The following is a 16886-nucleotide window of genomic DNA, read 5'->3' as shown; positions in this document are numbered from 1 at the left end:
CACTGTCCGCACATTGCCCTGAGGCCCAGGCGGGGTCAAGACCCGCCCCCCCAGCATATCACTCATGCAGGACCCCTCAGGCCAGACTGCAGTGTGGGAGGGGAACGGGTGTGGGAGGGGAACGGGTGTGGGAGGGGAACGGGTGTGGGAAGGGAACGGGTGTAGGAGGGGCTCTGGGGAGGAGAGCCCTTCAGGGTGTGTGTCTGAGAACAGAGGGGGCATCCCTGAGGGTGCTGCCTCAGCAAAGGCGAGGCCCAGGGCTCCTGCCTGCCAGGGCCTGGGTAAGGCTGACTTAGGCACCAGCACGCCCTTTCTCACTTTGACTTGACCTCCCCTCAGTCAGATGGGGACCGCGGTCCCTGCTGGGGGCGACATGAGGGACTTTTTGGATGCTCCCGCAGGGTGGGCGGGCTGGGCATTTCCTGTGCACTCACTGTGCGCCTGCTCCCGGCAGCTGTGTGGTCTCTGTGTCCCCTGGGAGGTGGGTCTCGTTATTTCCACTCTCCAGGTGAGGGAATGGTTCCAAGAGGTTGGGAGACCTGCCTGAGGCCCCACTAAGGCAGAGAGAGCCCTGGGCAGGGACCCCAGGCACAGAGCTTTGGGGAGGGATCCTGCTGCTCTCCGATAGCCTCACCCACCTTTTCCAGGGCAGGGCTGCCCCGTCCAGTTCAGCACACACGACCAAATAGAACAAACTAAAAATAACTTCCGATTTTACCGGTTTGTGTACATTACAGGAAATCTGGAGAAATACAGCAGAATTTTAAGAAAGGAGTTAGGTTAATCAGCTCAGGTTATTATCACAAAATACCACGGACAGGGTGGCTTAAACAACAGACATTGCTTCTCACAGTTCTGGAGGCTGGAAATCTGAGACCAGGGGCAGCAAGGTCAGGTTCTGGTGAGGGCTCTCTAACTGACTTGCAGACAGCCACCTTCTTGCTCGATCTCACATGTAGAGGATGAAAACCAGCTCTCCTGCATCTCTCCTTAGAAGGACTCATCCCATTACGGGATCCCACCTCAGGACCTTATAAAATCGAATCACGCAGTGCCCCATGGATTCTCCCGGCCTGGACATCCCCAGGGAATGCTGTCTGTACAACCTTGAAACTTGCCCGTAGCGGTGGGCTTTTCTTGCATTCACGTGACAAGCATTGATGGAGTTCCCACTGTGTGCTGGTCACCAGCTGTGGTGCTGCCCCATGAAGCCCTTAGGAGCAACGGATAGAAGCAAACAGCGCCAGCACCTGTTAAATGGATCAGCAAGGTGTGGGGTGAAGGGGGCTCCCTGGCAGTGGACGGAGGTGGGGGTGTTCGGGACCCTGGGGTGGTTCACCAAAGTTCCCTCACCCCTGGGGATTTTGTCAGGTTCTCAGACCCAAACCTCCCATTTCACAGATGACAAACCCAGGCCAGAGAGGCCAAGGTCACTGGTGGTATCTGAGCTTTGCTGGGTAGAGTGGCTGGGCTCGGGGTGCCCCAGCCTCATGGGTCTGCTGCAGCCCTAGGGTTGTGGGGGAGGCAGCTGGGGAGGAGCTGAAGGGGGGTGGGTAGGCGAGGTCTGGCTTCCTGTGGGCCTGACCTGGGAGGGAGGCAGCTGGCTGCCTGCCCAGTGGGTTGCAGGGTTTTAACCAGAAGAGGTGCCGAGGCCCGGGCCAACGGCACTGCCCTGAGCAGGCTGGGTCTGCCAGCGGCACTGGGCGGGGGACCAGATCTGTCTGGCCTGCGCCTGGGCTTATGCCTGGAACCCTCCTGCATTGAGCTAGAGGAGGAAGGAATGGGGAATGCAGATGGAGGCAGGGTGTTGTGAAACCATTAGGAACATTTTGGGGGGAAAAAGCCAATGCCTTTTCAGGCTTAATAAAGTCAAGCCATGGCCTACAGGGCAGGGAGGTATGGGAGGTTAGCTGGGTCCTCTGTGGGGTGAAAGGTCAAGCTGCTCTGGTCCTCAGGGTTCCATGGGGGAATGAATGGAATATGACCTGCAGATGCAACTTCCAATCCCTGATGGCCCAGCCATGGCTGCCAATGCCTGTGGTGGTCCCAGCAAGGCCTTGGGCTTTGGGGGCTCCTCCCCCAGCCTGATCCTTGGCTCCCGGGACATCTGTGCCCTAGGTGTAATGGGGTCATCCAGGCTTCTTTTGGAGCTCCCGGCAGGTGTGAGGGTGGGGAGAGACCATGCTGGGGTACCTGCACTGACCTCTCACTTGTCCCCAGGGCAAATGCTGAGAAAATGAGGCCATCCTGCCTGGCTCCGCCCCCAGGGCAGCCGACCCCCTTCTGCAGCCTGGAGCGCCAGGCGCATCAGCCTCAGGAAGTAGCCGAAATACACTGACCTGTTTTCCAGGAGGCAGCGGCGCCTTCTTCTCCCACCCTCGATGGTGAGAAGCCGCCAACCATTTCCATCCCAAATTGATTTCAAATAAGGACGAGTTATCACATACCATCATATGGGAATAATTTATCACTTGTTAATAAAAGAGCAATTACTTATTCACGTCGCCCCTGCCTGTGCGCCGTGGGTTCAGTTGCAGAGACATGATTAGGACCCTCACAGAAGCCAAAGGAAGCTTGTTTGTGCTCAGCCACGGCCACCCTTCCCTGGGCCTGAGGGTCCTCAGTCTGGGGTTGGGGGCTCAGATCTATGAGATGGGAGCAGGGCAGAGGTGAGGAGAGGTCAGGGGGAGTGGCGGCAGGACTGTGGAAGGCCCAAGCACACAGATGGACTTTCAGGCTGGAAGCTGTCCCTTTAAATATCTGGATTTCAGAGGCTTCTGGAGCCAAGAGCCTGATCATCCCTGGGGAAGCGAAGAGGTGGTGGGGAGGGGGGAGGCATACTCGGCCACCCTTGGCTGAGCAGGGGCTGAAGAGGAGCGTGTGGGGCCTCATCCCTGCACCAGACACCAGGCTCCGCCCCGCTGGAGCTCTCAGCCCCACTTTCTCCTGCACCTGGGCGACGCCTACTTCTGACCCATGTTCGCTTCCACCTTCGGCAGACACACTCTATTTTCTCCTTTTTATTTATCCCTGCCTCTGAGATTTCAGTGCAGCCTTTTTTAGAAAGACAACGCTGTGGTCAACTATATCTCGCTCAAAGTTAAAACCTGCGCCCAGCCCTCAGAGGCTGGTCTGGAAAATCAGTTGGCATTCCTGGAAGGCAGCCACTATTGCCTCATTCTTCATTTTTCCCGGTGGTTACCTTCACATTTCCATGGCTCCTTCCCCAGCTCCCTCTTCTTTAGCACACTCCCCAGTGTGGCTGTCTTGCTACCTTCAGTTAATTCATAACCAGTGTTTCCAAGCTCAGGTCACATAAATCAATGCTCTTCGCTACTCTTGTGTGGCCTTTTGTTTTTCCTGGAGTTTACAGTTGGCTTTGTCTTTTTTTTTTCTCTTGTCCTATCTGCCACTCCCATGTGCTTACTCTTCATGTCAGGCATTCTACTGGGCCTCTGGTTTTACCGCAAGGAGGTCTCACCTCAGGCTTTTGTCCCGCTGCCCCCACCTGGACCAAGGAGCTATGGACCCCTCACAGCTCCCAGGACTTCCCTTCGTCACCCAATGTTTCTTGGGCCCCATGTTTTCCTCCTTCAGGGCTTATGTCCTGTTTTAGCTGAAGCACATACCCCACCAGCTCTCTAAGGAAGGCACAGTGAAGAATCATTCTATTAGTCCTCAATGTTAGCAATCAGTTCAAGCTGCCCTGGCCTGGTCCAGAATTCCACGTTGAAAACAGTTCCTCCTCGCAGTTTTAAAGCCATAGCAATGAACAGATGGGCGCCCAGTGTGCTGTGGAGAAACCTGGGGCCATGTAGCTTTTAGTCTGGGTGCCTCGGGCCTCCCGAGGCCTCAGATCGCACTGTGAATGTCATATGTTGTGCTAGGCACTTGCCTAGTGCAGGACCAGGTCTTGGGCTCTGGGAGATTTTCTGGTATTATTTCTTCGGTAACTTTTTTCTCTTCTGTTTTCTGTTTTCTGTTTCTGAAACTCCCCATGTACAGATGTTGGACCTGTATATCTGTCTTCTGAATATCATCATGTCCCCCCCTCTTTCTCATTCACTTTTCTTTTTGTAGGACTTCCTTGACCTTGTTTTCTAACACTTCTATTGATTTTTTATTTTATTTTAGCAATTCTATTTTTAACTTCCAGGCACTCTTCCTGTTTTCCGATGGCTCCTTGTTCGTGGCACCCAGTTCTTGTTTTAAATCCTCTTCTATCCCTACAAGGACACTGATTAGATTTCCCAAACTTGTATCTGTTCCCCGCACTGTCTCAGCTTCCTAGAGCCATTTTCCCTCTTGTCTCCATTGGTGCCTTTTCCAAACTCCTCGTTTCCTGGCCACTCCTACTAGGGAAGCACTAAAGGGGATCGATTGCTCTGCTGAGACTGGCAGGGTTGGGGCCACCCGGCAGGGGCCCCAGTAGGGGCACCCCTTTCTCTGGGTGTTTCTTCAGGGGAGCAGCCCCGTCACCTGTTCCTTGCGCCTCTCAGCATGTATCCCGTCCCCATCATCGTGGGGCTCAGGGATGAACACGTCTCCCACACGGGTGGTGGGTGGGTGGGGAGGTGGAGCCCCGAGTGTGCCAGGGTTGTCTGAGAAGCAGCAGCAACCTGACTCAGTGCTAAGGGCAGACAGGACTCTCTCATGAGGGAGAGCTCCAGGCCTGTCTGCGAGTCTGTTCTCTCTGCTGGGGCTGAGCTTGGTGGAGGCGGGGAAGTGGCTCTAGGCACTGCTTGCAGCTCAGCCTGGCTGCTGCGCCCTCCTCCCACCCAGACACCGCCTCTCCTGGCTGGAGCAGGGCCGCTAGGCCAGGCTGGAGCCGCCTTGAGACAAGCAGACAATCGGCAAGGCTCCGGGTGCCACCCCTGAAGCTGGGCCTCACTTCCCTGGGCTCCTCGCCTGAGACAGGCTTGACCGGGTCGGATTAGCAGAGGCCCACACCAGGCTCTGGGGAGGCAGAACTCTCTGGCCACAGAGCTGGGCCCCAGGTGTGGGTGCTTAGTGGGGTTTCCAGGCTGGAGGCATCTTGGGGCCCCAGGGAGGCGGGGGCTGGCCCATCGTCATCCTCATGTCACTGGCAGGCAGCAGACTCAGTGTGGGCCGGCAGCTTCCCCAGCCACTTGGGGAGGGGGTGCATGGAGCCCAAAGCTCAGACCCCAGGGCCCACCTCAGCAGCCCTGGGAACAGAAGGCTTGGGCTGAGGACGAGGCCCTGTGGGGGTCAGGAGCCCAGAACATGCCGGTCCACTGCACGGGTGGCGGTCAGCTGCCCCTTCCTGCTGTGTGGGTCTCTGGGAGTCAGGGCCTGCTCTGGCCTCCTGGGACTGCGGGGTGGAGCTGGGGACCCTGACCTCACTGGTGCTCTGTGCTCACCCCAGCTCTCTGAGCCTCAGAGCCCTTGTCTGGGGAGTGGGGTTGACAGTCACCCCCTCACTGTGCTGTGGGATGAGGGCCATTCCCAGGGAGGCCAAGGATCACATTTCTCCCCTTTCTCCCCTTCCTTCCTGTTCCCCTCCCCCCTGGTGGTGGGTGCTGTGTGAGGCTGGGGCTGGGACAGAGGACTGACAGGAGACAGACTTGCCCCAGAGGCCCCTTGTGGCATCAAGGCACTGGTGCTGGAATGGGGTGTCCCCGGGCCACTGTGCTGCTCAGGGGTGTCTGGTGGCCACCAGCACTGGCCCACCCACCACTCACTCACCCGTGGAACTCCCTGTCCTCGCGTGAGGCTGGCTGCATTCCTAGGGGCCCCGGGTCAGCTCCTGGCGGCCTGTGACCCCAGGGCCTCGCACGTGGCTGATGGGATGGCCAGGAGGACTGTGGGCCTGCACAGTTCACTTTCCTTTAAGATTCTGGTCCGCAGGGTGGGTCGGGAAGCCCGGTCACAAGGGGAGCCCACACCCTGGTGCCTCTCTTCTTTCCTAATCCGAGTCGTCCCATCTTTGTTCTTAAAGGGAAAGATCCCATCAAGCTGGGCCGGACCCCTGACGTCCTGGGAACTGACCAGCTGCTTCCCCTCCTCCCAGCCCAAGTGGACAGTGTAATGCTAGTTGGTCAGCGAGCCACCCTCAGGGCAACCTGGCTGCAGACTCCCTAGAGGAGGGCACATTATCCTGGGGTGGCGGGATTGGTGTGGAGGGGCTGTGGCCCCAGAGCCCCCTGCCCCCCAAAACTACCTTCCCATAGACACATTTCCCTGAAAGGTCACCCTCCTACTCCCCAGCAGGGTCTGGGGATCGGTGCCTCCTCCCGGTGCCTGGTGCCCGGAGCCATCCTCCCACTCTCCTCACAGACACTCTGGTTCTGTCTATGTTTTAAGTTGTCCTCTCTGCGCGCGTTTGATGGCCAGCCCTCCCACGGCCTCTTTAGCCAAATACTTGTTTTTCTTTTGACCTGCGGGCTGTTTCAGGTTCACCTCCTCTCCTCACCACTCTCCAGCCCCATGAGATGCTGCCAGGCACTGTCCATCCCTGGCGTGTGGCCTCGGCCGGACAGTGGCCTTCTCTGACCCTCAGTCTCCTTTTCGTTGGGTGGGGGTTTGGGTGACCTCCGTGAGGCCGTGGTGAAGGTGAAGGCAGCAAAACCCCCACATTCCGCAGGCGCTCGCCATGCTTCCATCACAAGCCAGGTGGGCAAACTATTTCTCTAAATGGCCAAGTACTAAATAATTACAGCTGTGTGGGCCGTGCAGCGTGTCGGACCACTCCGCTCCGTTGGGGCAGCTCTAAAGCAGCCACAGGAAGCACACAGGTGGGACTGCCCGCCCACAACACGTTATTTGCCAGATAGGCAGCAGCCGGCGGGCTGGTTTGCTGGATGCCACAGCGGTTCTCAACCTGTGGGTCGCAACCCCTTTAGCGGTCGAACGACCCTTTCACAGGGGTCGCCTAAGACCATCCTGCATATCAGATATTTACATGACGATTCATAACAGTAGCAACATGACAGTTATGAAGCAGCAACGAAAATAATTTTATGGTTGGTTCACATGAGGAACTGTATTTAAAGGGCCAGAGGGTTGAGAACCACTGGAATAGAAGATTCGAGGACCCATTGGCTCTGACAAGGGCTGCAGTTTGGCCACCCAAACGTGGTGGTCTCCTGGCCTTGGCTGGTGGTGACTCCAATGGGAGAATCTCAGGCTGAGAAGGTCATTCTCTGCCTCGAAACCCTCATCCCCTGGAAAGCACCGCACCCCTGACGCTCACCAGTCCGCACGGGGCTTCTCCATGGGCTCCACGGGGCTGCTCCCACCTTTGCAAACCCCAGCTCGGTCTCAGAGCCCCTGAGCCCCCTGCTCCGTGTCCGTAAGAGCTCGGCTGTTCTGGGACAGCTCGGAAGGGCTGCAATCCAGCCGCTCCACCCAGACTGGGGCTGATCTCAGGCGGCTGAGAGGCAAGAGGGGCTGATCCCAGAGGGCGACGCGACAAGGGCCTCCCAAGATCTGCACTTGTCTTTTCATAGCAGAATAAATCCTGCTCGAGCAGAGGCCGCCTGCCTGCCTTGTTGGTGATGTTTGACAAGTGCCGAGGACTCGAGAGCATGTGGGGATATGCCCTCCGGTCTTCTCCTCCACCAGCCTTCTTCTCCTGCTTCCTGGGAGGGGCTCCCATGTTAGCCCCGCCTCGCCACAGCAACCCCTCTGCTGTCCGCTGCCCCTGGGCCCTGACCCACCCAGGCCTCGGCAACAGAAGGCCCAAGACTGCACTCCTATTGTGTACTCCTATGGCACGCACCCCAAGTATGCGGTCCTACAGCATGAACCCCGAGTGTGTGTTCCTACAGCATGCACCCCAATGATGCCTTCCGATAGCATGTGCCCGAATAGGTACCCTCAGTGTGCATTCATGTAGCGTGCACTCTGAGTGTGCTTTCCTACTGTGTGCAGCCTGACTGTGTGCTCCTGCACTTTGCCCTCACAAGATTGTGCACTCTGGGCCTCACAAGGTTGGTCAGCTTTGTGTAGGTGGCAGACGCAGGGTCCTGGGAAGAGGAGGGATGGGTGGATGGGAAGGAGTCAGGGCGAGCAGCTGGGAGTGGGGGCAGGTGTGTAGCAAGGCAGATCCCAGGCCCTAGCACCAGAAGTGCCCCTCTCCTGAGCCCCCCCTAGGGCAGGGGAGTCAGCCACCGGCCGGTTTACCGTTAGTGTTCTCTGGGGTCTCAATCCTCTGACGACTGTCGGAATCAATTAGCCAAGAAACTGATGAGCTGGTTGTGGAAACAGAACTCTCCGGGTAATTAGCAGCAGGTGTGTGTTGGTGGCCTGATAGCGTGGAAGGGATGCTGGCCAAGTCCCTGGGGTGGACAGATCTTCAGCTGACAGAGCCCCCAGATGCTAGTATCCCCAGCCCCTAGCGTGGGGCTTCCTGGAGTGCGGGCCATGGGAGGTGGGCAGGTGGAGACCTGTGGGCTGGACAGGGTGAGGTTCCAGAGCCTTCCAGGCCAGCAACCCAGCCTTGTCCCAGTCTCCAGGCCAAGGATCCTGATCATCAGACCGTCCGCCTGGACCCTGACCCTGGCAGTGGGCCCGAGGCCTCCTCCCCTGGCATTCTCTGACATCTGGAGCCAGCTCAAGGTTCTGCGACACCTTAAATCCCCCACGTGGCACATGCCGCAGGGCAGGGTGACCGCCTGCTCTCATCCTACTCCTGAATCACACTGTCACAAGTCAGGGTCTCATCCTGGTCTCAGGCCTCAGTGCCCAGCACAGCACCTGGTGCATTTGGCCAAGTGAGTGAAGGTTGAGTGAGTGAGTGAGTGAGTGAGGCACCAGTCACAGGGCATTCCCTCTGGCCTCCACCTCTCAGGTGGGCCAGGCCCCTCCCCTGCCAACCTCAGTTTCCTTGACTTGAGAGGGGCCTTGGGCTGCCCTCCCAGGTGTGGTACTGGCTGGAAATTTTGAGGGAGAATAGAGCTTGGGTTTGAGGTGAGGGTGATGGGTAAGGTGGGGGTAGGGGAGCTTTAACTCTTTACTGCCCAGCGAGGTCTCTCATGGGCCTGGCGCCATGACCTTAGGAATGTTCCTGGCCCTGGGGCTGTGAGCGAGCGGCTTTCCTCCACCCAAACTCGTTTTCTCAACTGTAAAATGGGTACATAAGCTCGACCTCTCGGAGAGTTAGCAGACAGACGGGCCCAGCCTGGGCCTGGCCTGCTAGTGCTGGGTCCACCTGTGCCCAAGTGCATTCAGGAGGCCGGTCTTGCCAGCTCTGCCTGAGTCTCAGTGGGACAGCAGGCAGACTCTGCCCAGGCGGCCTCAGTTTCCTCCACTGCACACAGCTTGGCCGGAAACTGACCAGCCCTGGCTCCAGCACCCTCCTGCCATGGCGGTGACTTGGCCCATATGGACCAGGCCCACTCCTGCAGCCACTGCCCTGAGAAGATCAATATGGGCACAGCGGGCAGCAGGGGTGTCAGCCACACCCCTTCCAGGGTGGGCTGCCCCCCACTGGAGCTGCTGCCACTCTCCTCCCCCCGCCCCCCAGCACCTGGAGTCGGGGAAGGGCCTGGGAAGTGCAATGAGCATGCACACTGCCCATGCACATGCCTGCGGGCCCCAGGACGGGCGGAAGGTGGGTGGCGAGTGTGAGAAGCGAGTGAAGACTGAGGTGGGGACAGATGGAAGGCAGAGGATTGGTTGGTGGAGGGCTGGCACAGGGCAGGAGTGCGAGCACAGCGCTGCCCTGACCCTCTGCGGCATGTGGACACCACCGGCTCCACCCCCGACTGGAGCTATTTCTGGCCTTAGTGTGCTGAGCTATGGCCTCCTGTTCTGCCTAGTAACTGCGGTCTGTGCCGTGACCCTTCACGGATGGCTTTGGTGTTCGAGAGGGTCCGGAGTTGACTGATGTCCTGCCTGTGCTCTAGCTGCCCAGCCCCTCTACAGCCTACTGACCCCAGCCTCCCGTGCCGGGGGGTGGGGGTCGGGGGTGGGGGGAGCTGGTAACAGCTCAGAGCCTTCCTAGAAATGTCTCCTCACAGCCACCAAAGACACAGGAGGGAGCCAGGTGCCCTGGCACCTGTCCACGTCCTCACAGCCCGGGCCCCATTCCTGCTGAGGTCACACAGTGGCCACTCTTCAGGCTTGGGATGGACGCGCTGCAGCTCCTTCACTCTCCCACCTTTCCCCAGCGGTTCTCAACCTGTGGGTCGCGACCCCTTTGGCGGTCGAACGACCCTTTCACAGGGGTCGCCTAAGACCATCCTGCAGATCAGATATTTACATGACGATTCATAACAGTAGCCACATTACAGTTACGAAGTAGGAACGAAAATAATTTTATGGTTGGGTCACAACATGAGGAACTGTATTTAAAGGGCCAGAAGGTTGAGAACCACTGTAAACCTTCTCTAGGTCTTAACTACTTGCTGCCTCTGTTTCCTAATCTGTGAAATGGGCTCATGATACTGAAAAGAAAACTGATTCTTACGCAGCGCTGACTCACACCTTTTATACCAGCTGCCGGACCTTCATAACAGCCCCTGAGGTGGGAGTTTCTGCCACCCCATTGCAGTGTGGAAGCATCGAAACCAGGGGGGCGGGGGGGGAGCGGGGGGGGGGGGGTGATCACTGAACCAATCTTCTGGGACTCCAAGGCCACCAGCCCTGGGCTATCTCTATAGCCTCACTGAGTGGGGGCAGAGGCATTCCCATGGGACCTCAAGGGGGAGCTGCACCCCTGCGTACCTCAGCCCAGGCTGGGGGGCCCTGGAGTTGTGGGGGCCAGGATACACACCAAAGCCCCCTGGCTGGCCATCCTACTCCTGAGCTGCTGATCTCAGCAGCCACCTGCCCACTGCCTGCTGCCCTGCGGCTGGTGGTGAGTCCCCGGGTTTTCCTACCCCTCCTGGCTCCCCTCCCTTTTCCTCCCTATTCCTCCTCTTTCCACCTCCCTCCTCTCCACTCCCTGTACCTCCCCAGGTTCCCCTCTTCCCCTGTCCCAACATAGTGACCATGAAGGGGAACCTTTGCTGAGCAAGCGCCGTAGCAGGGTGAACTGTGCAGGTGTCCTGCAGGGCCACGCCCAGGCCCGATGCCTCCCAGGCTCTGGGGCCTTTGGATCCAAGGCCTCCTCAGCTGTCATTCCAGCTCCAGTTTGGTTACCCCGACAGAAGGGGTCCTATCTAGAATCCGGTCACTGTGTTACCCCTGCCCCAGGCAGGAGTGGCCAGTCCTCCCCCAACCGTGCCCTGTGCCACTGCTTCTGAGCCAGACCTGGGCTAAGGCAGGAGCCGCCCCACGTGGAGGGCGCTGCACTGAGGCTGAGGAAAGAGAATAGGCTTTAGGGGTGGCGGGAGAGGGATGGTTTGGGTTTGCACGTAGCTCAGGGGGCCTGGAGGCCCGCGGGTCTGGTTTGGGTTTGTGGGTGGCTCAGGGGGCCTGGCAGCCTGGTGTGGGGTCATGACAGCCACAGGGGCTTCGGAGGGGCGTGTTGTGATCTGGTTTCCTGTTAGCGCCGTGGTTCCCTGTGTGCGCCGTGGTTCCCGTGTGTGTGAGCCAGAGCGCAGCAGGGCTCTTTTCTCACCACCCGTGCCTGGAGGCCAACTGGCACTGGGTGCTCACTGAGGACCAGGACCCAGTGAGGCTGGCACAAGTGGGAGATGAGGCTGAGGGCAGGCAGGCGACCAGGCTGCAGCCGGTGGGCAGGTGGGACAGGGGGCAGCCTGGGGCCTCTGATGGGCAGATGGGACCAGCGAGAGGGCAGACCTAGAGGCTGGAAAGGCCTGGCGCAGGGGGCTGCAGAGGCCGGGGAAGACGGAGGACAGGATGGAGGGAGAGGCTGAGGGGACAGGTGGAAGGATGGGATGGGGAGACCGGCCAGGGGAGGCCTTCTCGGGGTGGCAGTCCACCGTGGGTGTGGGAGGGGTCAGGTGAGTGACTGACTGGGTCCAGCCCCTGGGGTGGGGTCAGGAGATGCCCTCCCATTTCCCAGCTTGGTCTCCGGTAACCCCAACCCCCTGCTGGGAATATGAACCCACACTGCAAAGTTGGGTTTGATTATCTCATAAAAAGATGCCCCCTTATGCTTGCTCAGCAGAGGGGTTGCCATGGAGACCAGCGGGCAGGCCCCAAGGGGGGCCGGGTTGGAGCCAATTACTGTAGCTGCTGCGAGGAGAGAGCCCACCACCCGCTCCGGCGCTGACAGCAGGGTCTGTGCAGAAGGACTGAGCCTCAGAAGTTGGTTTCTGGAAAGCAATTGGCTCAGCGAGAATGGAGCTGCGTCTTTGTGCCTGATGCCCGCTTCCTGGCAGGGCTGGGCCACTTGGCCGCTCTGCCAACCACTCCCAGGGCGGGGCAGCCAAGCCCGGGAACCGTGCTTGGAGCATTCTTAGAGCGGATATAGCCCCAAGCTCAAGTCTCCTGGGGGCCCAGATGGGCGAGGGCTGGAGGCCAGAGCAGCCGGCTCCTATGCTGGGGAAGTCAGCTGAACCTGACCCCAACCAAGTTCACAAACCATAGCTGCAGGCCTGGGAGCCACGGCACTGGGCAGGTGATGTGGCATGTGGCAGGCGTGGTCATGATGGGTGGCTGGTGACAGAGCGGGTTGGTGTGTGGCCTGGTCTGTGGCATGTGCAGTTGGAGGTTCAGAGCCTGGCCTGGTCGGTGAGAACCTGCACCCCCCTCCCCCCACCCAGGTCTTGCTCTTCCACCGAGGTCTCAGAAACAGGAAGTGTGTTTTCCTAGCACAGTTACATCCCCTGACAGCAGGTGAGATGCTGGTGGGAGCTGGCATCACGAGGCCTGGCTTCCCCAGGAGGCTCTGCGAGGAGAGCCGGAGGGGGTGTCAGCTGTGCAAATAGACAACAGCCAGGGTGCCCCTCCTCCTCCCGCCCATGGCCAGCCAGGAGGGGTGCCCAGGGCTTGAGGGGGGCGGTCCTGGGCCCCGCCTGCTTCTCTGGATCCCCGTCCTGAGGCTGCCAGGTCCCCAGAAGCTGACAGGCGACAGAGGAGGTCCCCCGACTGTGGGGAGGGGGCATCCAGGACCTGGGGACCAGCGTGCCCCAGGAGGGCACGCCCCTTGTGACCACTGTACATGCCAGTTGGCTGAGGCTCTGAGCGCAAGGTGAGCGTCTGGACCAGCCCAGGCAGAGAGGACCCAGCAGGGGTGGGGGGCCCCAAGGTCATGGTTCGGGGTTGGGGAAGCTAGCCTATGGTCCTCTCCTTCCTCCCTCCTGGCTCCAGCCCCAGCACTCAGCCCTGCTCGTGTCTGCAGAATCCTGTGCTTAGCTAGCTGCCAAGGAAGGTGTTCGCTGTCAGTGCAGGTGTTAGCTGATAACTCACATGTTAGCTGATAAGCCCTAACCCTCCCAGGGGGGGTCCCATTTTAATAGACTCACTCCTGAAGGCAGAGAGGACCTTCAGCGTTCAAAGAGGGGAGCTCCGATGGCGGGATGATAGGCACTGTGCTTAGCTGGCGAGACCAGGGCTGGATGCATCGCCTCTGGAGGGGTCTCCTGCCTAGTGTAGGTCACTGGTGAGGCCCCAGGTGTGTCTGGCCCCTCAATGGGGGAGGAGGAATGGGGGTGTAGCCCCCTGGGGCTGGAGTAGATCTCGCTGAGAATGTGTCTGGGCAGGAGGGTTGAGGGCAGTTGGGGTTGTGCAAGGATTGCTGGGCTGGGAAGGAGTGAGCTGCTCACCTGGGGAGGAGATCAGGCGGCAGATGAGGCTGAGAGGGGAGGCTGCAGGTGTTCCACGCCAAGGCAGGAAGCTCTCTAAGCCGCTGCGAGTGTAGAGGAGGGAGCAGCCTGCCTGGAGGGGGCTCGCCCTTCTGAGCCCTGGACCCACCTGCCCTCAGGCGTCCAGCCTCCTGACCCTGTGATAGGGTTGCTGGGACCCAGTTGGTAGAACCCCGGGCCCCTGCAGGAGGACCACTGGGGGCTCCGCCAGGTGCCTGCAGTTTCCTCATTAAGCACAGCTCCCTGTGGCGGAAGGCCTCCTCCGAATTGGGGCAGCCCTGGGCCTGCGTGTCTCCTGGAGCCTGGGCGGGGCACAGAGTCTGAGCCACAGCCCCACCCCTCTTGTAGCCTAAGAGGGCCCAGCAGCGGACTGCCTGGCAGGCCTGGGCATGAGCCTCAGCTCAGGGCTCCTTGGAAGGACTCTACCAGTCTGGCCCTCGAGTGTTTGCCAGAGCCTGTCCCCCAGCCTGGCCTGTGGGCCGGTGAGGCAGGGGACAGGCCAGGGACAGTGCTGGGACCCACAGGGACAGCAGGGAAGCCCAGAGACTGTGTTTGCTGGAGCCTGAGATGGTATCTGCAGGTGCGTGTCCATCTTGGGAGGCCTGCAAGGGGGCCCCAGCCAGGACCTGGCTAACCCCAAGGCGGCATGTGAGGGCCTGTGGCGGAGGGCCCTGGTGGCTTGGAGCCCTGGTGGCTTGGAGTCAGTGCCGTCAGCAGGGACTCAGCCAAGCCGGGCAGGGTCCCAAAAGGGGAGTCGCTGATGTGCCTCTGGCCAGATGTTGCCTGGAGGGCTGTCAGCAGATGGCACATGCTCGTGGAGGACATTGCTGACCGAGGTTGGAATACTGGCCTCCAGCTCCGAGGTCTTAGCCTCTTCCAGGGAACATATGATCCCCTAGCAGGTTCCACGTGACAGGTACAGCAGGAAACCTGAGTTCCCAGGGGTGACAGCATGTCCTGGGGCAGCCTGGCTCCCGCACAACCCCTACCCACACAAGGCTCCCTGCCAGCTAACCGCCCTCTCCTCTGCCCACAGGGAGCCGGCTGCTGGCCTGGGTGCTGTGGCTGCAGGTGTGGCGGGTGGCGGCTCCGTGCCCAGGAGCCTGCGTGTGCTACAACGAGCCCAAGGTGACAACAGGCTGCCCTCAGCAGGGCCTCCAGGCCGTGCCCGCCGACATCCCCGTGGCCAGCCAGCGCATCTTCCTGCATGGCAACCGCATCACACACGTGCCGGCCACCGCTTTCCGTGCCTGCCGCAACCTCACCATCTTGTGGCTGCACTCGAACGCGCTGACCCACATCGACGCCACCGCCTTCGCCGGCCTGGCCCTCCTGGAGCAGCTGGACCTCAGCGACAACGCGCAGCTTCGCGCCGTGGACCCCACCACCTTCCGCGGCCTGGGCCGCCTGCACACGCTGCACCTGGACCGCTGCGGCCTGCAGGAGCTGGGCCCCGGCCTGTTCCGTGGCCTGGCCGCCCTGCAGTACCTCTACCTGCAGGACAACGGGCTGCAGGCGCTGCCTGACGACGCCTTCCGAGACCTGGGCAACCTCACGCACCTCTTCCTGCATGGCAACCACATCCCCAGCGTGCCCGAGCGCGCCTTCCGCGGCCTGCACAGCCTCGACCGCCTCCTGCTGCACCAGAACCGAGTGGCCCGCGTGCACCCGCACGCCTTCCGCGACCTTGGCCGCCTCATGACGCTCTACCTGTTCGCCAACAACCTCTCGGCACTGCCCGCGGAGGCCCTGGCACCCCTGCGTGCCCTGCAGTACCTGCGGCTCAACGACAACCCCTGGGTGTGCGACTGCCGGGCGCGCCCGCTCTGGGCCTGGCTGCAGCAGTTCCGCGGCTCCTCGTCCGAGCTGCCCTGCAGCCTGCCCCGCCGCCTGGCTGGTCGAGACCTCAAGCGCCTGGCGGCCACTGACCTAGAAGGCTGCGCCACGGCCGCTGGGCCCTCCCGTGCTATCTGGACTGGCGGGCCTGCCGACGAGCAGCTGCTGGGGCTCCCCAAGTGCTGCCAGCCGGACGCCGCGGACAAGGCCTCGGTGCTGGAGGCCGGTAGTCCGGCCTCGGCTGGCAATGCACTGAAGGGACGTGTGCCGCCCGGTGACAGCCCTGCAGGCAACACCTCTGGCCCGAGGCACATCAACGACTCCCCCTTTGGGACCCTGCCTGGCTCGGCCGAGCCCCCGCTCACCGGACTGCGGCCCCAGGGCTCTGAGCCACCAGGCGCCCCCACCGTGGGGCCTCGCCGGAGGCCAGGCTGTTCCCGAAAGAACCGCACCCGCAGCCAGTGCCGGCTGGGCCAGGCGGGCAGCGGGGGCAGTGGCGCTGGCGATGCAGAGGGCTCAGGTGCCCTTCCTGGCCTCGCCTGCAGCCTCGCCCCCCTTGGCCTGGCGCTGGTGCTGTGGACCGTGCTCAGGCCCTGCTGACCAGCCCCCGATTGAGAGCAAGGCCTTCCTCAGTAGCCAGGTGTGTGTACATACGGGGTCCCCTCCATGCTGCCAGCCAGCACCGGGAGCCAGGCCCTCCCTGATGGACGCCTCCCACCCCCCTCTCCCCCATCTCCACTCCATCATGTTTACAGGGAGCAGCGGCAGTGTTTGTTCCAGAACACTGCCTCCCGCCGGCCCGCGATATACAGAAAAAATGCATTTTATTTTACTTGTGTAAAAATATTGGGCAATGTGGAATAAAGAGCTCTTTTTTAAGCTGTGGCCCCTCAGAGTGGGAGTGCTGCGGGCAGTGAGAGATGGGGAGGGCCCTGGAGGCGTAGTCCTGCCCTGGTCACAGCCACACAGACACCCCAAGACGGAGGAGTTTCCATCCACACGAGGGGTGCAGCCTGGGCTGTGGGCAGCTCAGACCACCTCAGCCCAGCAGCCATGGTGGCCACTAGAGACGCCTGGTGCCCTGGCCCACCCCCAGCCACGCTGAGCTGATAACGGCATTTAGGGGGAGATGTGTGTCCACATGGGGTCCCTGGAGGTCCCAGCCTTCCACCCCAGCCAGCCTCGCCCCGTTGCCCCAGCTCCCACATGGGTTGGGTTGTTCCCGCGATGATCCTGGAAGATGGGCTTCAGGGCTGGGGTGTGAGGCCAGGTCCCTCCCTTTAGAGGCCTGGCAGGGGCTGTGTGCCCCCTCACACCACTGCTCCTGGTCACACACCCTACCTGCAGTCACACCTGCACAGGCATGTGCCC

At 60.7% G+C, this 16886-nt stretch overlaps 1 protein-coding gene across 1 annotated transcript in view; it reads left to right on the top strand.

Moving 5' to 3' along the window:
* Positions 1-16394, top strand: part of RTN4R (reticulon 4 receptor) — a 24130-nt gene extending 7736 nt beyond the window's left edge. The window contains exon 2 of the mRNA XM_070399429.1: positions 14716-16394. Coding sequence (XP_070255530.1) covers positions 14716-16115 — 1400 coding nt within the window. The 3' untranslated portion in view covers positions 16116-16394. The remainder of the gene's footprint in view (positions 1-14715) is intronic.
* The last annotated feature ends 492 nt before the right edge of the window (positions 16395-16886 follow it).

Source organism: Myotis yumanensis, unplaced genomic scaffold (assembly GCF_028538775.1).
Source record: "Myotis yumanensis isolate MYYU_CA2020_CCGP unplaced genomic scaffold, mMyoYum1.0.hap1 SCAF_19, whole genome shotgun sequence".
Taxonomy (NCBI): domain Eukaryota; kingdom Metazoa; phylum Chordata; class Mammalia; order Chiroptera; family Vespertilionidae; genus Myotis; species Myotis yumanensis.
The sequence above is the reverse complement of the archived record's forward strand: the minus strand, read 5'-3'. Positions and strand labels throughout refer to the sequence as shown.